This window comes from Schistocerca nitens, chromosome 7 (genome assembly GCF_023898315.1).
Source record: "Schistocerca nitens isolate TAMUIC-IGC-003100 chromosome 7, iqSchNite1.1, whole genome shotgun sequence".
In the NCBI taxonomy this organism is placed as follows: domain Eukaryota; kingdom Metazoa; phylum Arthropoda; class Insecta; order Orthoptera; family Acrididae; genus Schistocerca; species Schistocerca nitens.
Window position 1 is genome coordinate 629,390,942 of NC_064620.1, and position 26,660 is coordinate 629,417,601.

Here is a 26,660-nt window from a genome sequence, read left to right on the forward strand (position 1 = left end):
TGAGTTTGGTTGAAACCAATCCAGGGTTTTGGGAGAAGATATTTTTAACTCGCGAGTTTGCCCACATAAGCACATGTTACATGTATAACGAATGTTATAAAGTATCTGGCTTTGTTCTGTATTGCCAAAACCGACAATGGTATCGAGTCTATGTTTTAAGGCATACAAAGTGGGCACGTCTGACTTTCTTCACCGGTGTGAGAGCACCAGTCACTGGCCAGCCACTGCAAATGAACACGTGTAAATGATAGTCGTCGGAATTTGTGTCGTGGGCAAACTGACAGAATAAGTGCAACAATGTTACTGCCTCAAATTTTGTTTTAAGCTTGGCAATTCTCAAGTTGAAACAATCACCGAGATTCAACGAGTGTCTGAGGATGAAGCAATGGAGACTACACGGATAAGTGCAACCACTTCAAAGATGGCCCCTCATCAGTAAATAATGAAACACATTCAGGTAGGCTCTCAAATCTGCAAATGAATTTGTTCTTAATCACCTAAGGACCGCAGTGATTCAGGATAGATGAATCACGATCCAAGAACTTGCACACGAGATTAAAATTAGTATTGGATCAATTCATTCTACTTTAACAGAACATTTTAACTTGACCAGGGCCTCAGCAAAATTTATGCCCTAACTGCTAACAACTGTACAGATGCAACGTCATTCTGAGATCACACAGGAGATGTTGGATACTGCAAACAGTAATCCCAAGTTTCTTAGCACAGTGATCACTGGTGACGAATCCTGGTTTTATAGACTTGACCCAGATACAGATTCCAGTCATCACAACGGAAGGGAAGTATCTGGCATCTTCGAGAACCAAATAATGCGAGGCACGTCCATAGCAATGTAAGAGTCATTCTGACCCTGTTTCTAGACTCCAATGATGTGATCCATGACGATACGCCCGGAAGGTACTAACTTCAATAACGATTACTGCTAACAGCTTCTGCATCATGTTTGTGAAGCAGTAAGACGTAAACGGCGCAGCTTGTCGGCAGCGGATAGTTGGCACCTTCACCACGATAACGCACACTCTCATCGTTCTCAATTAATTCAGAGTTTTTTGGCCAGACACGTGGCAGCTGTGGTTTGTCACCCTCCTATTCCCCTAACATACCACCAAGTGACTTCTGGTTTTTCCCTAAACTGAAAAAGACTCTGAAATGGATCAGATTTCACATCCGAATTCGACAGAGCACCTGCGCACCATACATAAAGAGGCTTTCCAGTGATGCTTCTTCGTGCAGTGACAGCAAAAATGGTTCGAATGGCTCTGAGCTCTATGGGACTTAACTTCTGAGTCGCCAGTCCCCTAGAACTTAGAACTACTTAAACCTAATAACCTAAGCACGTCACACACATCCGTGGCCGAGGCAGGATTCGAACCTGTGACCGTAGCGGTCACGCGGTTCCAGACTGAAACGCCTAGAACCGCTCGGCCACCCCGGCCGGTCAGTGAGAGCAATGTTGGAGGAGATGTGTAGAAGGTGAAGGGGACTACTTTGAAGTTGACTAGTGTCAAATAGTTGTACCTGAAGAACGATAGATTTTATTTTTAAAAGTTGGATATTTTTAGCACAGCCTTCATACTTAACCTCTATATCTGTCGAATTTCCCCCAGGAGTTTCGTTTCTATGCAGGTCAATGTTTATGATGTCATATTTCGTGAACTGTGTGGTGTACAACGATTTATTTTTTGCAAGTACATTCTCTGGTACACGTGAATACTGTCTGTAAAATGTGCTGCAAATAGAAATAGTAATTAAGAAGTAATAAAATGAAACATCGTGGCTGATACGGCAGTTTTACTGCACGGGCAGCGAAAATGCAGGAATATGTTCACCTTTTGTGGGAGGTGTCAGAAATGCGTCGTAGAGGTTCGAAACCACGTGTGTAGTCGGTCGCAAGGAGGCTATTTTCGTAGTGTGAGGGTCGCTTGCGACCCTCACCCCTTCGAGTAGCAAGTGGTTCTTAGCCACTGAACAATTCTTTCCAGACAGTAACCGGTATGTGTACCATATTTGACTGAAATCGATCCAGTGGTTTAGGAGATGTAACACATACGTACGTACGTACGTACGTACGTACGTACACACACACACACACAGACACACTTTTGTAATATATATATGTGTTTGTGCAACGGTGTAACTCATTGTAATTCAGCAGAATAAAACACTTTTTGTGAATAAAAAATAGGTCAGTTAATACGAGTACTGACCGCGAAAGGTAAGGTACTGTCCAGTACAAAGTTTTAATCTCCAGGTAAATTTTACCTGGGATATTGGGTACACATAGGCTTCGAATTCGATGCGGCCACGGCGACTAATAATGTATTTTGTGTTCCATATAATTACATCAATGAAACGCCACAGCATTATGTGGCTTCCCTCCCGCCCCTTCCGTTCCGTCCGCTTGTCGTCACTGCGTCTACACGGAGCTCCCTCCACAAATGACTTGGGCCACTAACTTACCGCGGAACAGATAGACAAACGCATCCACAGCCACTCTCTGTAGCTACCACTGACAGTCTCATCCGCGAAGACAACAGGCCGACAATGGACTCAGAAATTACGCAGCGCGGGCTGACGAGGAAGTGGTGCATTATTCACGGTCAACTGCGCAGCGCGAGTAGGGTCGGAAACCAGTAAGCAAGTAAACGGCGTTTTGCATCTTCGTGGGCGCACACTCCCGTCCCGCGCTGGAAAGGGAGATGGGGGAGATGGAGTGGGCGGAAACTCGCGACAGGGCAGTGGGGCGGTGTGTGGAGGAGCGCCGCTGCCCACGGTGACGTATTTCAACGGCCGAGCGCGTCAATACGACCTTGCGGCTAGGCAGTAGGGAGCCGCCATTCTCGGGAACACCGCGTGGCGCACAGCTGGCAGAGTCGTCCCGTGTACCGCTCGCTGAGGTCGTCGAGCAGAGGTCTGCTAAGGTCGGAATATCCGCTCGGGTGCGGGCTCCTATCCGCAGAGTAGTTATTACTGCGAGTATCCTAATAATATTAGTTCGTGACTAAAAGTTTAACAGTGTCAGTATTAGTCTACCATTTTCATCTGTTAGTGTTGCACGAAGCAGCACCATATGTCGGTTGTGAGAGAGCAGAAAACATACTCTGAAGCCATTCTCGGAATGTTCTCCGTGTCCAATTTCTGCAGAACTCGTTTATCTTGTGGCTACTTTACATGCACCTATTGACAGTGTGCTGCCGAGACCTCGTCTACCGTATGCAATGTGTGAAGCATCTAAAGGATGATATCGCTCACTGCTGGCTGCCAGTGACACTCGAGTTACTGCTATCCTTACTCAGTCAACGCAGTGTAACGAAGCAAGTGACACAGTTAGCTTCCTCTACGCACTGTTATAATTTAATTCTCAAATTAATAGTAGCAGGACGGAAAGGTCGTGTGCACGCTGTGTACGGACGCAGGAGCCGGTCACAGTTCGCGAAGAGGTGAAGACGGAATTGGCCGCGGTCAGCCGCCAGCACGACTGCTGCCACGGAGAATGCGCGCTACCTGCAGGCTGAGCGGCGCGTCACTCGAGACGCACAGTCAATGCGGCGATTCGCCGTCCAGCCTCAGCCCATCACAGTGCACAGGTGGCGGCCACCTACATCCTTCTCAATCTGCTTAGTGTATACGTCTCTTGGTCTCCGCGCTGCCCTCCAATACCACACTGGTGATCCCTTGATGCCTCAGAACGTCTCCTACCAACCGACCCCTTCTTCTAGACAAGTTGTGCCACAAACTCCTCTTCTCTCCAATTCTATTCAACACTTCCTCATTATTTATGTGATCTACCCATCTAACCTTCAGCATTCTTCTGTAGCACCACATTTCGAAAGCTTCTATTCTCTTCTTGTCTAAACTAGTTATCGTCCGTGTTTCACTTCCATACATTGCTACACTCCATACAAATACTTTCAGAGACGACTTCCTGACACTTAAATCTATACTCGATGTTAACAAATTTCTCTTCTTCAGAAGCGCTTTCCTTGCCATTGCCAATCTACATTTTATATCCTCTGTACTTTGAACATCATCAGTTATTTTGCTCCCCAAATAGCAAAACTCCTTTACTACTTTAAGTGTCTCATTTCCTAATCTAATTCCCTCAGCATCACCCGACTTAATTCGACTCCATTCCATTATCCTCGTTTTGCTTTTGTTGATGTTCATCTTATATCCTCCTTTCAAGACACTGTCCATTCCGTTCAACTGTTCTTCCACGTCCTTTGCTGTCTCTGACAGAATTACAATGTCATCGGCAAACCTCAAAGTTTTTATCTCTTCCTCATGGATTTTAATACCTACTCCAAATTTTTCTTTTGTTTCCTTTACTGCTTGCTCAGTATACGTATTGAATAACATGGGAGAAAGGCTACAACCCTGTCTCACTCCCTTCCCAACCACTGCTTGCCTTTCATGCCCCTCGACTCTTATAACTACCATCTGGTTTCCGTACAAATTGTAAATAGCCTTTCGCTCCCTGTATTTTACCCCCGCTACCTTCAGAATTTGAAAGAGAGTATTCCAGTCAACATTGTCAAAAGCTTTCTCTTAGTCTACAAATGCTAGAAATGTAGGTTTGCCTTTCCTTAATCCTTCTTCTAAGATAAATCGTGGAGTCACTATTGCCTCACGTGTTCCAATATTTCTACGGAATCCAAACTGATCTTCCCCGAGGTCGGCTTCTACCAGTTTTTCCATTCGTCTGTAAAGAATTGGTGTCAGTACTTTGCAGCCGTGACTTATTAATCTGATAGTTCGGTAATTTTCAAATCTGTCAACACCTGATTTCTTTGGGATTGGAATTACTATATTCATCTTGAAGTCTGAGGGTATTTCGCCTGTCTCATACATCTTGCTCACTAGATGGTAGAGTTTTGTCAGGGCTGGCTCTCCCAAGGCTATCAGTAGTTCTAATGGAATGTTGTCTACTCCCGGGGCTTTGTTTCGACTTAGGTCTTTCAGTGCTCTGTCAAATTCTTCACGAAGTAGCATATCTCCCATTTCGTCTTCACCTACGTCCTCTTCCATTTCCATAATATTGCCCTCCAGTACGTCGCCCTTGTATAGACCATCTATATACTCCTTCCACCTTTCTGCTTTCCCTTCTTTGCTTAGAACTAGTTTTCCATCTGAGCTCTTGATATTCATACAAGTGGTTCTCTATTCTCCAGGGGCCTTTTTAATTTTCCTGTAGTAGTATCTATCTTACCCCTAGTCATATATGCCTCTACATCCTTACATTTGTCCTGTAGCCATCACTGCTTAGTAATTTTGCACTTCCTGTCTATCTCATTTTTGAGACGTTTGCATTACTTCTTGTATGCTTCATTTACTGCTACACCACGACAGAAATCAATGGGGGGTATATGGTTCACAAATTTCCTACCTGGCTCAATGGAGGGAAATCCTGACGATGATGTAAAAAAATGGATGCGCGAAGCACACGACGACCTCTACAGTCATGCATTAGCGCAGGTTTTTCAAACGGTGCGTCGCGGCTCTGCAGAGAAGCCGCCGTGGTTGCACATAAACAGTTGTTCGGTTCATTTGCTTTCTGAGCAGAGGAAAAACGTGTGCGCTAGTAGTGATATCTAACGGGCAGTCTAGTTGTACTGTGTGGTTCATTTGGTTTTAATCAATGAGTCATTATGGAAGTTAGTTTTTGTCAAATGTAGATCGTTTTTAATTGTGATTTGCATTCTGTGATTTGTGTTTATCTGTCGCCACAGACAAAGTTTTGAGTGTTAAGTGTAAACCGTCATATTTCATATGTATCACGTACTTCTAAAGAAACGAGTAGGCGAAAATATAGTAAACATGAGCAGATACTCGAATTTCAGTTCTAGTTAGATTGCTGTGGGAAATAAAGAACGACCACAATGTGTCATTTGTTTCAAATTCCTAGCTTCCTAATTAAATGTAACGACATTTGGAGTCAAATCACGACAATTTGATAAACCAAACCACGAGAATCATTTCCCCACAAGTTAAAAACAATGACAGAACAAAAAGTTTTTCACTAAACAAGTTACGCTTCCAACAAATAATTTTCTTTCATCTTACAAACATATATTCCTACCGTGCAGCACAGAGCAACGTATCTCAGACCATAGCGGGGGAAGACCTTATTTCACCAGCTGCTCTGGACATAGTATCTATTATGGTGAGTCAGCTGCTAAGTCACTAGCAAGTGTGCCTTTATCAGAGAAGTCTACTACAGTCGTCAAATACTCTATAAATCTAACGACATTAATACTCAGTTGACCGAAAAACTCAAAGATTATGATGATTTCAGTATTAAGTTGGGTGAAGCTACAGATAACCATAACGATGCGCTTGTAATTTGTTACATGTAGTTTATATATGACAATAATATTCAAGAAGGTGATCTTTATCCGCAGTGAAAGAACCCTTGTAACAAAAGCAGTAGACCTGTTTGAAAGTAGACCTGTTTGAAACGCTGCACTATCTTCTGGAAAAAAACTATATCAATTGGGTACACACATGGACGTCGCGGTATTGAGCCCGATACGTACTGGACACACTTTTTTTCAGAAGAGGCATTGACCTCAAAAAGCACGACCCCTCCCATCATTAGGTTCTTCAGTCATTAAAAGCTGGCCACTTAATTTGAGATTTTCAAACAATTGGGGGCTGCGCGCATTCCTTATTCCATGACAATTAACTTTCGCTGGCTTGAAAATGGCGTATGAACTCAGGAATGAACTTTTACTTTGTTCAAGAAAACATTTTAATTTCGAGAAGTTCGTAGACAGTGACCTTATTTTCAAGTTGGCGTATCTTTGTGATATCTCTGATAATTTCAAATCATTGAATGTGTCCCTTCACGGTAAGGAGGACACTTTCTGAAACTGTCAGACAAAATTTTATCCAGCAAAGAAAACAAATATTGTGGAAGAAAAAGTTCGATAATAAAGATATACATTACATTTTCCCCGCTCTTCACACAGTTTTACCAGACAATGACTACCTGCTATAAACGAAGGACTGAAGTCTATGTGAGGGGATAGTTTAACTGAATTCTGTAATTACTTTCTGAATTGCTATCCAGAATAAGTTAAAGAACACAACTGGCTCAAAGTGTCTTTCAGTACATCAACACCTCAAGAACAGGAGCAAACTATATATAAGGCAATGTCCGACTAATAGACTCATCGCTCAGCCCAAACTGCTGTGGACACAAACTTGAAATTTGTAGAGGATGTTGATCTTATACTGTAAGCGTCATTTAAGAAGGAATTTTTCGAAATTCCACGCCTAAGGCGGCGAAACAGGGGATGAAGGGTTTGTTTTTTTTTTAAATATGTCTCTATTCAGGAAATTTTGAAGCCAGACCTACGAAAATTGGTATTTGGTTTTTTGGCCAGAAATAAAGAAGTATTTGTTTCAGCATTTCTGGAAATTTAACCGCTATGATGAAATAACGGATGATAATGTCTTTAAAAATAAATCATCATTAAAGAACTACAAATGTATTTTCAAAGCAACATCTATGAAAACTGCTATTTGGCTTCTCAGTCATATATATATATATATATATATATATATATATATATATATATATATATCACTGTCTTTGGAAATTCAACCCGTAAGAGGGTGAAATTGGGGATGAAATGTTCTATGAAACATTTCACTGTGAAAACATTTTTAAAGCTAAATCTATGACATTTAGAATTTGGCTTCTCAGCTGTAAATAAAAAATACGTGTTTCACTGTTCTTGGAAATTTACCCCCCCTGAGGGTGAAAGAGGGGATGAAACTTTATATGGAAATATTTCATTCTACAAGTATTTTTAAGGAAAATTTACGAAAATTTGAATTTGGCTTCTCTGTTCGAAATAAAAAAAACACGAATTTCACTGTTTATGGAAACTAAACCCCTAAGAGAGTGAAACAGGGCCAGAATGATTCACTGGTTCATCATCGCCCAACACAAACTGCGAAGGACAGAAACTTGAAATTTGAAGAGGGTGCGAATCTTATATAGCATAGGTCGTTTAACAACTAGGGATCGTTAGAAATTCCATTCCTAACGGGTGTAATAGGGGATGAGAGTCATTTTAAAAATACGTCGCTACTAAGGCAGTTTTGAAGCTAGAACACGAAAATTAGTATTTGCTTTGTCAGTTCTAAACAGAAAAATTTGCATTTCAGCAATTCAGTCACTAAGGAGGTAAAATAGAGGGTGGAAGTGTTTTTGAAAATAAATCACTATCAAAGAACTACTACAGCAATACTGAAGCTAGTTACATAAAAACTGGTATTTAACTTTTCGTTTTGAAATAAAAAATACAAGTTTCAGTATTTTTAGAAATTCAACCCGCTAAGAGATTGAAATAGGGGAAGAAAAGTTTTATGAAATTATTTCATTATGCAAGCATTTTAAAAGCTAAACCTATGGAAATTTGTATTTGACTTCTCGGTTAAAAACATACGTGTTCCACTGTTTTTGGAAATTCTACATCCAATGGGGTACATAGAGGGTGAACATTTCTAAGAAACTATTTCCTTATATTGAAATAAATTTTAAGCTAAATCTATGAAATCTGGTATTTCACTTCTCGGTTAGATATAAAGAAATGTGTATTGGGAGATGAAAGTTGCTGCAGAAACATCACCACAAGAACGCAAAAGGTATGATGATAAAAAAGCCTTGGAGTAGACCTAACAGATTCGCTTTTTGGTCAGAAGTACATTCGTAAAAAACGATGCTTCTGTGGTCTTAGCGTGGAAAGTTTAGAAGGTGTTGCAATCTGTGAACAACATAAAAATTCGATTAAAGAGAAATCTATGCAGACCATACAACCCGCCACCCTCGTGTGCGAGGCTGCGGGCGTTAAGCTAGTTCCATAATATTATATTTCTTCCGACGTCACAATTAAATCGAGGTTTATTTCCTCATCACTGCTAAAGTTTTGGAAATTGGTAGAGGAGTATCTGCAAGTAGGAAACAAGGCCGTACCAGTATTTTTAGAAATTCAACCCGCTAAGACATGTCTGGGCGACATGTGAAAGCAAGACATGTGAAAGCAATATTCAATTCTGTGGTGAAATTTGTAAACTGATTATGAAGAAACAAGCTCATCCTTACCACTGGTTTCGTTGCACGAACACGATGTAATGACATTAAAAGTTGGTTAAAATGTGTTTGTCAACAGTTAATAAAGAAATAATCACTCTTATTCATTTTTTCGAAACTTACGTTTATTTACCCCACAATTCGAGTCGGATGTCATGTGCGAAAAGAGCCGCCGGTGTTTACGTCCAGGTCAAGGGAACCGCGGATCCAAGAAGATTGAAAACCAGTGCCTTAGAGAAAGATCTTGCCAAGAACGCGAGAAAATTCTAGTCCCACGTGAAACCACCGTGCAGGTCGAACACAACCATTCAGCCATTCGTCGCCCAGTCTGGTGTGGCGACACAAGACAGCGAAAGGAAAGCTCAAGTTTGAAATTTCACGTGTAAGAAATTGTTCACGCAGGAGTATCGTACAAACATACCGTCATCTGACCATCGCACAGAATCCTGTATGGAGGACATGGGAAATAGGCACCCTCGGCTTAGAGAAGCAACTGAAAGCGTTGAATAGAAGTCAGTCGCCAGGTCCGCACGGAATCCAAATTCTTTTTTACAACGAGTACTCTACGGCATTGGCCCCTCGTCTAGCCTGCATTTATAGTAAATCTCTCAATCAGTACGTGAAATCGCAAAAAAAGCACCGGTGACTCGAATATATAAGATGAGTAGAAAAACGAACTCGCAAAATTACAGACCAATAGCCATAACATCCGTTTGCTGCAGAATTCTTGAACATATTCTCAGTTCCAATACAATAAATTTCCTTGTCTCCACAAATCAGCTTGAATTTAGAAAGCATCGCTTGTGCGGAACTCTGCCTTTTGTCACACGATGTACCGTGAACCAAGGATGAAGGGTAACAGGCAGATTTCAAAGTCCAACATTCTCGGAAAGCGCTTGAGCATACAGAATAGGTTCCCAGATATTTGAGTGGCTCGAAGAATTCTTAAGTAATAGAACACAGTACGTTGTCGTCGACGGCGATTGTTCATCAGAGACAAGGGTAACGTGAGGAGTGCCCCAGGAAAGCACGGTAGGTCCTGTCTTGTCTTCTGTACACAGTAAACGATCGGACAGGCTGGGTGAGCAGCAGTGTGCGGCTGTTTGCTGACGGCACTGTGGTGTATGGGAAGGGTACAAGGTGACTTTATCAGAATTTCTAGTTGGCGTGATGAATGGCAGTTTGCTCTACAGGTAGAAAGCGGATGAGTAGGACAAGCAATGCCGCAACGAGCAGTAGTGTTATGATCGACTTGGTGTTACTGAAGAATTTTGGGAAAGTGTGGTTGATCGGTCAAAGAAGCCTCATATGGAACGCTAGTGCGACTCATCCTTGGATACTGCTCAAGTGTTTGGGGTCCCTAGCAAGATTTGATAAAAGTAAGTCGTCGAAGGAAGTCAGAGGCGGTCTGCTATAACTGTTGGCGGTAGGTTCGCTCAACAGGCGACTATTAAGGACATTTTTTTTTTAATTTTTGTGAACTCAAATGGCATTCCCTGGAGCGAAGACGACCTTCATTTTGCGAAACTACAGAGAATGTAAGGATCACGAAGACATACAGGCAGTCGCTTTTCTTTCGCTCCACTTGCGAGTTGAACAGGAAAATAAATGACTAGCAGTCGTACAAGGTACCCTCCGCCATGCACGATATGGTGGCTTGCAGAGTATGCACGTAGATGTGCTTCCGCGACCAGCTGAATTCTGCATCGAGTTCAAACTACCGACAGTGCATTTATGTTATTAGCAACATTGATATAATTTTTGGTAAAAACAAGGTGACTGCACACTGATACAAGAAATCAAATTGATATTGATCACTGAACAGAAATTCGGCTATGTTTTTAATAGCGAGCAGAAAAATATAGAGTGGGCTGCTTTATATGTGTGTAAAAAAAATAGTGTATTCTCATAGTCTACACAAATCCGGGCCTTGAAATTTGTTGAAACAAAAGTGTTAGGCTGCACAAAATGGCATAATAGGTTTTATTAACAGTAGCAGCGATGTCAAAATTGTCCAGGGTCACCTGAACATGAAGGTGCAAACAACATTCTCCTCAATGATATCAGTAAAAGGCTTTTTACCTTTAGAAATAGCTTGAGGATATTGTTTGGTGAAAACGATGCATTTCCTTTCTTACGTGGTGGCGAAGTACGACGCTCCGTTCCGAGTAACTGCTACATCATACGACTACCGGTTTCCAGAAACTAACACGAAATCACTAGTTTTCTGCGTAAAACTTTTTCTCTAGAGGTCACTTACGGGAACTATCCAGAATGTGACAGGTTAAGTTCTCACGATCGGGTTCTAGGTTCTTCGTCAAGGAATATAAATTAGGAGCTCCGACTTACGCAGGAGAAAATCAGTGCCAGGCGCTAGCCTACCGACAGCAGCTCCAGTGTATTTAACATCCCTGAATGCGCGCACAGGCTGCAGGTTTGCAGATGCGGATGAGATGTTTCTTATCCACGCACACCTCTACTGGGCGCAAGACTTGCGGTGAGAGGACGCAGAACTTGTAAGGATCTGGGATGAGCATCGACCGAGATTTTTCCGAACAAACCACAGTACAGGAACAAAGCTGAAGATAGCGCAATCTGCACTGTTGGCAAATTTATTCGAAATGGCGGCTTTCCCTCGGAGGGGCGGGGGAATCTCCCCACCTCCTCTCTGTGGGGATTGAGGGGGCAATTATGCACTGATGACGTCATCACATCTGCTTCTGCCCCCTCCCCCACTTTCTCCCCCTTCCACATCTTGGGATTCGGCAGGTAAAAGACTCAATCTGTGCTGAGCTGCTGGAGATGCATGGTATAAGGTACTGTCTTTATTTATTTATTTATTTATTTATTTATTTATTTCTAGGGTGTTATCCTGCTGCTGGATTGCTCTACAGCTGCCTCCACACTCTGCCACCAACTGCACCCACTTTTTCCGATCGTGTGTTGTGTGTTAGCGTCAAAGTTTGAAGACAGACTGCTCTAATCCACAATACCACCACCACCACCACCACCACCACCACCACAGGGTGTTCCAACCTGTCCTACAGCCACACCCACATGCTGCTACTTCCTACTACTTACTGCCCCCACTTCTGCCAGCCGCATGTGTGGATATTTTCACTATGGTGTGCACCCTATCCGCGACTGAGACTGATACTTTGTGGGATATGGCCTCCTCGCGACAAAGCTTTACACAGCTCCATGGAAGTGACTTTGATCACTGGCCACCTGCTCCAATGGACCAATATGTGTATATTTAATAGCATCATTAAAAATGCTCGTTGTCAGCCTGTGGACGGCATTTGTTTTCGATGTATCAGAAGAGGGAGACATGTAAAATCTCTCCATGTGACGTTAGCAATGTTTTACTCTGTCTGACGTTACAAAATAACTTGCTATTAACGTAAAAACGACAGTGTTTTTCTTTTCCCGAATGGTATCTCTCCCACTCTCTGTACCGATATTTCCTGCATCTGAAATTCTTGTAAAACCCGCATGCATGACAATTTATTATCGAGACTTGCACAGACACTAATTCTGAGTGCTCGGAGGCTATGAGGGTGCGCCGGCCTGTGGGAGGCGGCCGGCTGCAGCAGGGGTCGTCAGCACTGGCACACTGATCAGCCATCACCGGCAGAGACTTCACCCCTCTGGTGAGTGCACACCCTGGAGCTGCCTCTTCCCACCAGCACGTTGTTGGCCATTCTTCATCCAGAGAGTTCTACACGACAGTCAACTATATCACTGTTGTCCCATGGGTCGGGGTTTCCTAGAAATATGTTTGATCTCTACAGAGCTGAAATAGTATATCACAGTCAGTCCAACACTGACCAAAGCAGTGCATCGCCGGCAGATGGACATCTTTGTGTACCAGCAGTGAGAGGTCAGAACAGACTTGGGTAAACGAAACCACTGCCTACAGGAGGATCCAGTTGCAGTCTGAAAATAGTATATAATTGCCAATCCAACACTGGCCAAAGCAGAGCACTGGTAATGGATGGACCTCTTTGTGTATCATCAGTGACAGGTTAGAACAGGCCTGTAAAACCAGTATGCCTACCTACGCAGGAGGAGAGGAAGTGAGGAGGGGAGGTAAGATTCGTTCTAAGCTGCTTAGTCCGTATCCACACATCGAGGTAACCACATGTGCAGGAACCACTATTCTCTCCTGGCAAGATCTTTTGGGATCAGTTTTTGCAGTAGTTGTGTTATTACAACGATTCTTCTCAATTCCCAGTGCATATGTTGCATTATGATCAATTGCTTACGAGTGCTGTTTTTTCGTGGCAATTTTGATGTGTGATTAGAGCAGTGAAGCATTTTTCGTCAGTTGTGAAGGATGTATTGGCCTTCCTTCCTACACTGCCCTATCCCTTCTTACCATGTATCTGCGTACAAGCTCCTCAGCAGCTATTTCAGTTGTGGATCAATAGGAGACAACTCTTCATACACTTCAGTGATATTTTGCTGCCGTATCCCTTCTCTGGTTGGCTGATTTGTGGGTTGGTTGGTTGGTATGGGGGAGGGAACGAAACAGCGAGGTCATTGGTCCCATCAGATTAGGGAACGTTTAGGAAGCAAATCAGTCATGCCCTATCAATGGAAACATTCCAGCATTTGCCTGAAGCGAATTAGGGAAATAACAGAACACCTAAATCAGGATGGCCAGATGCGGTTTTGAATTGTTGTCTTCTGAATGAGTGTCCGGTGTGCTTAACCGTCATGCCACCTCGCTTGGTTCTTCCTTACTTTTTATGTTTGTACAAGTTGCTCAGCAGCTATACACTTGTAGATCGGTACGAGGCAACTCTTCCTATACTTCAGTGATAGTCTGCTGACCTGTCCCTTCACACAACTTATCTGTGTACAACTTCCTCAGCAGTTGCACGGCAGTTTCCCGCCAATTTCGAGTGGTATTGTGGACTACGGCACACATCAAGGTGAACATATACACAGACACGAGTGGCAAAAGTTGGGGTGAGCTGTTACGGAATTTGGGGGTGGCGGGCAACGGAGACTGGAGGCAGCTGTTGGACAATCCAGGCCGGCCGGTGTGGCCAAGCGGTTAAAGGCGCTACAGTCTGGAACCGCGTGACCGCTGCGGTCGCAGGTTCGAATCCTGCCTCGGGCATGGATGTGTGTGATGTCCTTAGGTTAGTGAAGTTTAAGTAGTTCTAAGTTCTGGGGGACTAATGACCTTCGAAGTTAAGTCCCATAGTGCTCAGAGCCATTTGACCATTTTGACAATCCAGCACCGGGATAACACCCTCAAAAATAAATAAAGACAGTAACTTACATCACTCCTCTCCAGCAACTCAGCACAGCCTGTGTTCTTCTGCCACCAATCAACATATAAATAAATACAGACAGCACCTTATGTCCTTCCTCTCCAGCAGTTCATCACAGACTGTGTCTTTTTTCCCACCAATTCACAAATGAGTGATAGAGAAGAGGGGGAGGGGGCGCTCAGAGAGAGCCACCAGCCAAATAAATTTGGAAACAATGCCGACTGCACTCACTTCCGCTTTCTCCCCCTCCTAAACACACCAGTTCTCGCCCGAAGCGCTCCAGGAAAACCTAAACACGGTTGGGCAAATGGGGACGAGAAACCCAGCGTACCGTAATTCCTACAAAGTACCGTCACCTCCATCAGCGATGAGCTAGTAGGTGCCTCTCTTAAAAATACAAACAAAACTCTATAATATATTTGTGGTTCGATAATTTTCTAGGTCACAGTGTGACACACCACACCTCGGAGTCAGTGTCAGATTACAAGTCGAAAGACTGGATGAAAAATACAACTCGACACGCCCAATCTGCCGTAAGTACGGTGGGCATCGAGTCAGATTTTACTGTAGAAGGCAATTTTTTTCATCTCCATAGCTCAGTAGACAGAAACTCGTTGTCTTAGTATTAACATGCAGCGACGGCGGCAAAATAAACTTTTTAGAAAGACCGGACTACGACGTGCCGGGGAATGCAGCACGGCCCCCAGACACGCCTGACGAGAGTGTCGTCGACCCTCGCCATTTCCCCTGAGTACCTGTTTTTGATTGTCCAGACTACGACAAGTTTCAAAGCTACGCACTTGCCCCACAGAGCGGTGAGCGGACTACCCAATCCCTTATACATCTCCTGAAGCCCGGGACAGAAATGTTGCTAGAGCAATGTGACGCCGCCTACCTGCAGGCTGATGATGTCGGCAGAGTAGTGGCGGATCTCGTCCAGGATGCCCTTCTTGCGGTACTCCCACTCGAGCGCCCAGCTGGGGCAGTAGCCGTACATCTGGCGCGTCGCGTACTTGTCGCACAGCACGTTGTAGCACATCACCGTGAAGATGCCTGCAACACGCACAACACACACGTACTGCTGCTGTCGTTGTAACAGCCCATTCAGTTCGGTGCAAGGGACGTCGGTCTCGGGCAATGCTATGGAGTAAACTGACAGAAACGGAATTAATGCATAACGACACTCATTCTCACTTGATCCATACGCAAATACTACAGGAGATGTCAAATATTGCTTCTACACTGTACAGTAGCTTGCGGAATACGCATACAGATATATAGATGTATACTGAACGTACTGTGACTATAGAAAAGTTGGATACCCCTAAAGGAAAATTAATGAAAGCTTTCCTGAAAGAGAAGCAGATGTACGAATACCAACAGCTAGCAGTACTAAACAGGGAAAGGGAGGATAAACGGTACAAGGAATGTACAGAACTGCTATATAAAGAAGATAAAATTGAATATAATATGATGGAAGGGAAACAGGATTTGTGTGTACATGAGAGGCGTGATACGACACTATCACAAGAGTTTAAAAGAAAAGTAGAAACACATGAGAGAGCCAACTACGACGAATCTGTTTCACTCTGCAGGGTATATGACACGAGATATGCCGCAGACATTAGCAAAAATGTAATAATTCCAGTTCCAAAGAAGGCAGGTCCTGACAGGTGTGAATATGACTGGACCATCATTCTAATAAGTCACAGCTGCAGACTAATGAGATGAATTATTTACGGAACAATCGAATGAACTGTAGAAGCTGACCGCAATACTGAGCTTAAAACAGGCGAGACTGAAGGAACATACACTTGCACTTACAGAATTTGTAGAGTTAAAGAAATATTTTGACAACGTAATTCTTAGGTAGCAGGAATAAAACATATGGAGCGCGAGGTTATCTACATCCCGTGCAGAAACCGTACCGTAGATGGAAGTGAAGCAGTAACTGAGAAGGAATTGATACTAGCTTGTAGCCTACATACCATGCTGTGCAATCTGTACACTGAACGAGCAGTGAAAGAAATAAACCTGAAATTTGGAAAGGGAATTAATGTTCGGGGAGAATAAATAAAAGCTTTGTCGTTTGGCAATGTCATTGTACGAGGGTCGGTCAAAAAGTAATGCCTCCCATTTTTATTCTACTTAAAGAAATTAAGTTAAGTGAAAAATTTGAATTTGGCGCCATTCCTCAAACCTTCTTCTGCAATCCACTGCAGTAGTAACTTTCTGTGTCAACAGGTGGCAGCACAGCAGAAGTTTGTAAGATGGCCGACATCGATGTTCGTTTGAGACAGCGTTGTGTGATTGAATTCTTGAATGCAGAAGGTGAAACGCCCATACGCATTCATGAAAGACTGAAGAAGGTGTATGGTGTTGTGACAGTGGATGTCAGCACTGTTAGACGATGGGTTCGTCGTTGTAAGGAAGCTGAAGGGCAAACACCGTTGACTGACGAAAAGCGGAGCGGCAGGCCGGTGAGTGCAGTGACTCCACACAACATTCAGCAAGTTGATGACATCATTCGTGGTGACCGTCGGGTGACTGCAGATGAAGTGTGTCGCATTATTTCTCTTAGTAAAGGCAGTGTGATCACGATTATTAAACAATTGGGGTACTCAAAAGTTTGTGCACGGTGGGTTCCAAGAATGTTAACCGATCAGAATAAAGAGGCAAGGAAAACAATAGCCTCCCAACACTTGCAGCGCTTCCGTTTGGAGGGAGATGAGTTTCTGAAAAAAATTGTGACCGGGGACGAAACATGGGTGCATTTTTTTGAACCCGAATCAAAGAGGCAGTCAATGGAGTGGCGTCACACAAGCTCGCCGAGGAAGAAAAAATTCAAAACTGTGCGATCGGCAGGGAAAGTTATGGCAACAGTTTTCTGGGATACAGAGGGTGTGATTCTGGTTGATTTTTTGGAGCAGGGATGCACAATAAATTCTGTTCAATACGTCACAACCCTCAAAAAACTTAAAGCACGTCTTCAGCGAGTTCGCCCAACAAAATCAATGGCAGATGTTCTTCTTTTGCATGACAATGCAAGACCACACACCAGTCGTCACACCTCTGACGAGATTGTCAAAATTGGATGGGAAGTTTTGCCTCATCCCCCATACAGCCCTGACCTGGCACCATCAGACTTCCATCTGTTCGGGCCACTAAAAGAAGCTCATCGTGGGATTCATTTTGAAGATGAGGAGGCCGTCAAAACATCCGTGCGTCAATGGCTTAGGAAGCAGAGCTGTGATTTTTACCGTGCTGGGATACATGCCCTTGTTCAAAGATGGACCAAAACTGTAGAGATGGGCGGAGATTACATTGAAAAATGACAAAATGATCCTCAATGTTGTGGTTTTCAACCTATGTAATTGCATTTAAATTTCCTGACAATTAAACGTAGAAAAAAAAATAGGAGGCATTACTTTTTGACTGACCCTCGTAATTTTGTCAGAGACGAGAGAAGTCTTGGAAGAGCAGTTGAACAGGATGCTAATTTGCTGTAAAGAGGCTATATAAGCTGAAATGGTGCTTACAATTAGAACGAAGTGAACGGGGTCTAATCAAATTAAGTCAAGTGGTGCAAAGGGAATGAGACACCAAACAGCAAAACTCATCTACTACATTCAAGCGGCAAAGCAACTGACGTCGCCAGACATAGAGAATACATTCGGTGCACACTAATATTAACAAGAATACCCTTCCTGAAAAAGAGAAAGGGTCAACATGGAATATAACTTAAGTGTTAGTTCCGTTTCCGAAAGGATTTGACTGGATTGTATCCTGATACGGAATTGAGACGTAGACGATTAACAGTATGTACAAGAAGAGAAAATGTTTTTCAAAAGAACTTTGCCGAAAATTAGATCTGTAAACCGCTTAACTCAGGAAAAGGTACGTGACTAAAAAAAGGGCTACGTTGAAATGACAGGTCCATAAGCATTAAAGAATAATACATTTGCTGGAAGGATGTGTGTGTGTGTGTGTGTGTGTGTGTGTGTGTGTGTGTGTGTGAGTGAGAGAGAGAGAGAGAGAGAGAGAGAGAGAACATAACCGCATACGGTGGGTGAATTAAAAGCCAGTCCGAAAGAACTAAAGCTATTTGACAAAATGTTACGTTTCAGACTATATCCACATGGCATCGCTACCATGCCGATATCACTTCGCTGAGTTAATGAAAAACCCACGCGTCGTATACATGCGACTTATACTAAAATAAAAGGTCTTACGTGGAAGTCAAGGTGTAGAAGTAATACGAGCTTCAAATAAAGCAAAATTATTAATGAATCATTTATAAGATCCCAAGTATATTAACACAGGAGTTCCCGTGTATAGCATCTTAGGACCAACACGCTTTTTGATGTAAATCAAAGACTTTCCAGGCAATGTTAGACAAGCGGAAAATTGTTATTGCTGATGACAGCAACTTTATAATCACACATAACACACCAGAGCTCCTCGAAGAAAAGACATATGAAACTCTAAAAAGGATTCGGTAATTGGCCATCATGTAATAAACTTACACTGGACATAAAGAGAACAAGCAATATCAATTTCTCGTTAAGGTGAAAAATAATGTGGTACAACTTATGTGCAGATGAAAATTTCATATTTTGTAGAGCAAACACAATTTTTTAAGAATTAATATCGACTGCCAGCTGAAGTGGAACGGATACACAAATAGACTGGCAAAGACGCTGCGTTAACTGAGCCCTGACGTAACTGTACAACACGCAATGCTTTATAGTCGCATACTATTTCTGTGTGTTCTCGATATTTAGCTACGGAATCATTTTTGGGGTCCCATACACAAAACATCAAAACATGGGCACAGCCTTCACACTACAATTGTAACCGAGTTCTCTGTAAACATCTGTTTTGGTAGCTGGGGATGCTAACTGCACCACGTGAGTGTATCTCATTCACATCAGGAAGAACATCGACTGCGCTGATAAACAGCAGCACTCGTGATCAAAGGGCAAGCACCATGTACCAAGAGCACAGAAGCAAAAAACACAAAACAGCATTTTCAAAAAGTGAAAAACCTCAACAATAAATTGTCCAAAGAGATTAAAGAGAAAGCTAAAATCCGAGTGTTTAAAAAGTCAGTTATACGATACCTATGAAATAATTCACACTACAAAGTAACACAGAATAGACCACAGGGAAAATAAACGTTACTTGATAACAAGCTAGAGTTATTCTGCAGTAAGCTCTCATAGTTTAATCAATGTTATTGTGTCCTGTCTTGGATCTGTGACGGCTAATTCTAACCGCTTTCCAATTTCTTACGCTCAACATCTCTCTAATTTTTTGGCGAGATGCTGATTCAACGTTTTTCAGATGGATCAACCAAAATAGTGTGTGTGGTGTGTGTGTGTGTGTGTGTGTGTGTGTGTGTGTGTGTGTGTGTGTGTGTGTGTGTGTGTGAGAGAGAGAGAGAGAGAGAGAGAGAGAGAGAGAGAGAGGGGGGGGGCGGGGCGGGGGGGGGAGGGAGGGGGGGGGGGTTCGGCAATGACCATTGATGTGATACAAATCAACAGTGTAAGAGTTTTCAGATAATTGTAAACTTTTCTGCAAATGTTCAAAAAGATCCTGTACACAAGATAACAAAATGATCATCGCAACACGTTAAGCAAGACGTACATGAAATAACATTATATTTTAAAATATTGCTTCGTTTTTAAGTTAGGATGACATGTTTGGTATCATTTTGTAAGAAATGTGGCGTTCCTTACAATACTGCAGTGCCCGTGTTGTTAGGAAGAACGATGGTTGCCTTCGGACGTGCATGTGATGACACTGAAAATATGTGCTGCACCGAGACTCGAACCCAAATTTCCCGCTTTACACGACCAGTCGCAGTCGCCTTAACTTGCTTTGGCCATCCGTGCACGACTCACGGCCAGACGCAGGCTTCCGCATGTCGTCCTTTCTGCGTCACAACCTGTACCTCTTTTTTTTTTTTTTTTTTTTTTTGGTAAGGTCTTATGGGACCAAACTGCTGTCATCGGTTTCTAAGCTTACGCACTACTTAATCTAACTTACACTAAGGACAACACGTACACCCATGCCCGAGGGAGGACGCGAACCTCCGACGGGAGGGGGGGGAGAGGGAGCCGCGCGAACCGTGACAAGGCGCCTCACACCTCGCGGCCAACCTGTACTCGTACACACAGCGTGTAATTCCCGTACAGGGGAAGACACTTTTAACTGAAGGTCGATGCGTCATGTCATTGGATGTCCCGGTCTGACACAAATTTTAACTGTCGTCATTCCCTTACACAGCAGGCGGTTATTCGTATTTGCAATTGCGAATACATTTCATGTATTTGTGGCTTTATTTGTGTGTAATTTAACATGTTCATTTTAGGGTATGGTTGGCCGAATCGGATCGGGAGGGCAAAAATCGAGTCAGTTTTACAAATTTCCGCCCGGTCGTCACGAACGAAGTGGTATAGGAAGTGCTGCTACATAGCGGTGACTGTTCGAACTCTTGAGTTGGAAAGTGGAAAACATTGTCAGGTGTAATCGCCACTGTGTAAAAAAAAAGTGCTGTTTGTGTTAAGTTCTGAAAATATTCAACTTTGTAAAATAGCTTTGGATTCAAATTTCTGTATCCCTGATAATTCGTTTAGTAATTTGTTAAGTATTCGTTACACAACAAATTTATGTACTGGAGAAGAGGTTATGGTGTTACCGGCGCGTAAATAGGCTTGCACAGGACTAACAATGTAGGGAAAACATATTCTGCATTTTCAGCGAATCGCGTCAATACTTTTATTTCGATTCATTGCAGATAATACATATTTTTGATCTTGTATTATTTTGTTTTGTTTTTAATAGCAGATGGGAAAATCTAAAAGAAAAACTGTTACTTTGTGGACCGAGGATGACACGCAACATTCAATTGAATCTTACCGAGAGGGTAGGATCAGCGCCATGCAGCGGAATTCTTTGGAGTGCCGCATTCCTGGCTACGAAGATGACTGCAAAAAGTGGAAAAGAAAGAAAGGTAAAAGGTGGTCAAACAATATTTAATAAGGGGCAAGAAAATGAACTCGTTTCAAGAATCCTGAGATTACGTGCATGTGGCTTCCCGTTGGATTCAGTTACTGTAAGGAGGGCTGCCTCCGACACCGCAGAATCCAATAAAAAAATAAAAAAAAGCATACATTTTCAGACGCCAACAAAATGACAGGTTAAGATTGACTAAGAGGGTTCAGGGAACGAAGCCAAAATTTGTCTTAGAGAAAAGCGAAAGAGCTTTCCCTAACCACATGCAGTAGCTTCTTTTTCTTGTTGAGAAGAACTATGGAGGATCTTGATTTGCTGGACAAACCTCAGCTCATTTATAACGCAGATGAATCAGGCTGCCAAATGAACAACAAGCCCACAAGAAAAGTTTTTACTGAAAAAGGGAGCAAAGCTGTTTATGCATGGACTTCCCTACAAAGAGGAGAGCTTGTCACCATCTTAGCTTGTGCTAAGGCCGCAGATCACTTTATCCCACTATGGTCATATTTAAATGTAAAAGATTTCTACCTGAATTTCGTGACGGTTCCCGAAATTGGTCCGTGATAACAATGACATATTCCGAATGGATTAATGAAGAAGCAGTCCTCAAATGGCTGAAACGTTTTCAATCGCTCTGGGTTCCTGGGCACTGCATTTTACTTGTTGATAGTCACGCGTCTTGCAAAACTTTACAAGCGGTCCAGTTTAGCGCAGAAAACTACGTAAGTATGATATGACTACCAAGCCACACAACTCACCGCGTCCAGCCGAAAGACATGTCATATTTTAACCCACTAAAACCGTTATTACGACAGTGAACCTATGAACATTCGTAATACCTGAGGATCAAGGAAGACCAACTAACTCTCATTTACAAACATTTTCAAGGCTGATGGATGGAAGTGTCAACACCGACGATTGTAGAAAACGGATTTCATTGAACGAGCGTTTTTCCGTTGAACGAAAACGCAGTGTCCGAATACGAGTTCTTACCGGCTGGTATATCGTCGAGCAAAGAAAACACACCAAAGGAAACTGAACTTCAGTTTCTCTCTCCTGCCGCTAGTCCAGTTCATGACGGGCCAAACAGTGGCACGCCAAAGCCTTCATTTCACTCCCACGACTTATTGCCATCTTCAAACAAGACTACAGCAGAATCTTATGCCAGTGAACAGGGAGCACTAATTTTACATCCCCAGAAAATATAAATGCAAGAAAAAAATTAACGAAAAAAAGAAAAATCTCGTCCCAGCTCGACAGTTTTAAGAAACGCCAGGTTAAGTACAGACAACACCTACAAGCTTGAATCATCAGTGTCAGGTTCATCAGAATCCTCGAAAGAAACATATGACGATAATGACACGTCTCGTGAACTCTGCAAGATTAAATATAGCGATCCAGTATCGGCGAAACTTGGTGACTGGATTCAGTGTCAAGGCAATGGCAGAGAATGGTACCATGAGAACTGCGTTGGTGTGGTGGGGAAGAAGAGGTTTATTTGCGGAAAATGTGTTGCTATTTTAAAGTGATGCATACATTTTGACTGACCCTATATATGCCAGATTTACAACCCAATTCGCCTTACTTGAAGAATGCGAATAGGGTCATGCAGCTCATCCTTCAGATTAGTTTTGCGAAAAATGTTTGAATGCGTGTAAATTCCTAAGGGACCAAACTGCTGAGGTCATCGGTCCCTAGTCTTACACACTACTTAAACTAACTTATGCTAAGAACAACACACACACACACACACACACACACACACACACACACACACGCCCGAGGGAGGACTCGAACCTCCGGCGGGGGAGCGGTGGGGGGGGGGGGGGGGGCGCAGTCCGTGACATGGCATCTCAAACCACGCGGCCACTCCGCGCGGCAGTTTTGTGAAACTATAAACAACATTTACATAATGTTATGTATTAGAATTTTTAGGCAAAAGGACATAGTTCTTAAGTATTTACAATGAAATATTTGTTCACGTGAAATTATAGATCGTAACAAATTTTGACCCGATCCTGCTGACCTTACCCTACTAGATATTTTGTCTAAATAACTGGGAAATGTAAGACAGGTTTGTGCAAATCTGCTGGTGTAATGTGGTGTCACCGCACTTGCCTCGTCAACACACAGGAATTTCTGAAAACCATTTATTGCTGGTATGATTCGTGTTTCTGTACTCCTGCGATCATAATTACGTAATTTAATCCTATTGTTTTTCATACAATTGGTTACGCCATATAATGTTGTTTACGTAAAGGCATGCTTTCCAGTGATTGCTTTTAATTTTGTGATAAGACGATATTTGTAGATTTTGATTGATTACACAAATCTTTTTTAGAATGATAATTTCAATAGCGAAAAGACAGCACGTCATTTCTTCACCTTCACTTTCTCAATCGAACGGACAATGACAGGCTGTACGGTCAGTGGTCAGTGAGACGGTTGACAGTGGCTGTGACGCTGAACTCGGCCTAAGCCACAGGGGGGAGCGGAGGGCCCGGAGCGGGACCACACACTGTCGTCCGCGCGATCACAGACTGCTTTCACCAAGGTGTGACGGACGTGAAATGAGTGACAATTAGTCCCGGCCGAGGCAAAGTTAATTATGCCGTTTCGAGAGGGGTCCTCACTTTACTTTCTTTGATCAGTATCAGCTAGGCCAATGAAAACATTTTTCCAGAATGGGTAAAATGGGGCGAGACTGCGGAAAGCTGGAGAGACGTGTGGCTATTCCTTTTTTCTCCTTGAGATTACACAGACAAACGAGCCGCAGTGTTTACCGTGGGGATAAAATAACAGTGCGTTGATTGGGCTATACGGTAGATGGCACTTGAGTGGTCTGCTACCTTTCAGTTGGTTGTTTTAGCTTTTTGGCAACTACGAGACAGGATCTTGAAGTGTGGAGCGGAGTAGTCGATTCAGTATTGGAGAAAACACACGGTTTCGGAGTCGTAGACTGGGCGCGCACGTGGATCCGAACGAGAGGGGGAGACGTCCCACTGGGCAACGCAGCTTGCTGCGAATCTTCGGAGCGGCGTCTCTACTTCACGGCGCACTCACAGCAGCAACGGTCGCTGTCCAGCTTAAGCACGTCGTGGTAGTTTGTTTCAGGATACAGTTAACAGTCACTGCCATATGTATTAATCCCAGTCGGACCGCGTTATCAATTTTTTAAAGTCAGAATTAGAGTCAAGTCACCACCCTTTGTACAATTTTGTCGACTGTCTATCACAACATTTGACTTTAATTAACATATTCGATATCTTATGCTGACCCGTGTTTAATTCACGTCTTTTAGAAATAAACCTGTCGTGATATTGAATTCCATCCTGTTTTCTAGTAAACTAGATCACTCGATTACCTTTATTAATTTTAGTTAACTATGTGGGAAGTAATAGGCGTCACCTTTGAATAAAAATACAATTTGTCATCTTCAGTTTCTCGATAGAGGCCTACATTTCTTTTCATTTGCGTTTAAAATCCGTTGCGCATAATTTTTACCGTACTGTCACTGAAGGTGTGGTTTGTCTTAAAAATGCCGAGAGACTGAAGTTCATTATAGGTACTCACACATGTACCCACCAGGGAGTCGTTTTGTAATGTTAATGTTTCAAATTGATCTGTTGATTTAGAATTTCTTGAGGGTAATTTTGTGTGTGTGAATATATTTCCATTTCTTCAAGATTACTCATTAGCTGTCCTCCTTGTGCAATGTCTAGGACGTCAACAGGCTGTTATATGTCGTTTGCCGTACGTCGTACTGTTTTCACGTAGTGGAGGAAAGTTGGCGGTTTACTGCCTCTACTTCTAAAGTGTTCTCGGTATCGAATACTGAAATTCCGTTTGAGGATTGAATATAAATGTTTAAGAAAACTCTACAGTGAAAGAACAGATGTAAAGACGTTTTATATCTACTCCAGTCTCTACTTTCTACGACATCACGGTTTAAAAAAAAAATAATTTCCTGAACTCGGCGACTAGTTCCTTCAAACAATTATGTTGCAGATTACAAACTATCTGACCAATTAATGACCATCATATAAAAGCTAACCTTCGAGGATATAAGGTAACGGTTACAGCAGGTAAAAGATTTTTAGCCGTAAATTTTCACACAGGAATATCTGTAATGCATTTATATTTTTAGTCTTCAGTGAAATATGACCCGCTAACGATCTCACTAAGACTTTCCGATTTGCGTAGAAAGACTGAACCCAATTCCCGCCGTTTGCATTTCTTAGCGCCAAGGCGACGCCACTGATTACAGCCGTTCAGCCAGTCCACCTTCAAGATACAAAATCTCGGTCAAAACTACCAGGCAGGGTGTCACTCATTGAATATAGAGAGTAACGTTGCAACGGGAACAAGCGAATGAAGATGGAAGCACCATCCACACAATACGCCTTCCGTGAGTCGAGAACAAACAAATCGGTGTTGCTCTGAATCGGAATACTCCTCCTTTTTTCTCAGACAGGATGAGGTTATCGATGCGGAGCGCACCTGGAACTACGACACATGGGAAGCAGATACGGAACTGTTTGGACTGAAAGACACACATACGCAGGGAGCTGGAACGATATTAAGCTGGCAAACCGGCGAGTACGCCAGCAGCGATGCGGCCCTTCTTCGGCCGTCGGTTCTGCTCGAGATGTCGCAGGGCCGGTGAGGGGCGGTGGCCGCTGTCGACGGGTGAGGCGGGGAGGGGGGGAGGGGGGTGGGGTGGCAGTTAATTACGAGGTGAGAGAAGAAATGGTATCACGTGCGACTTACGCAGAATGTTAGCTTACGTTGAATATTTCACTAACTTGAAGGTATTTAACCAGTATGAAAGGTAACGCTGGTAAAACTAACTTGCGCTGCTATTATTTAGTAATATGTCAGTCAATGGCAACAAATACTAATGATAATGACTTGAGCCGTAGACTTACTGGTCAGGACAGACGGTCAGGATTATTAATAAATTAATACGACCAAGAGATACGAGTTCTAGTACTAATTAAGCGGCCCGAATGCGTTCGCTAGCAGAGAGATGTGTGTGTACTTACATGTCGGCCTGTTGCGGTTTGGCCTCGTAAGCGGGATCCACGGCCTCTGCGGTGGCTGCGTCGCTGTCACTGCAACAGAACAAAGCAGAACGGAACGCGTCAGAAAGCGCGGGCTCGCTCGCTCGCTCGCTCACACACACACACACACACACACACACACACACACACACACGCTGCCTTCAC

At 43.1% G+C, this 26,660-nt stretch overlaps 1 protein-coding gene across 1 annotated transcript in view; it reads right to left on the minus strand.

Annotated features, from left to right (window-relative positions):
- Positions 1–26,559, minus strand: part of LOC126195310 (CCR4-NOT transcription complex subunit 6-like) — a 144,946-nt gene extending 118,387 nt beyond the window's left edge. The window contains exons 1-2 of the mRNA XM_049933871.1: positions 26,478–26,559; positions 15,308–15,465 (exon numbers count right to left, since the gene is read on the minus strand). Coding sequence (XP_049789828.1) covers positions 15,308–15,451 — 144 coding nt within the window. The 5' untranslated portion in view covers positions 15,452–15,465; positions 26,478–26,559. The remainder of the gene's footprint in view (positions 1–15,307; positions 15,466–26,477) is intronic.
- Positions 26,560–26,660: the final 101 nt, after the last annotated feature.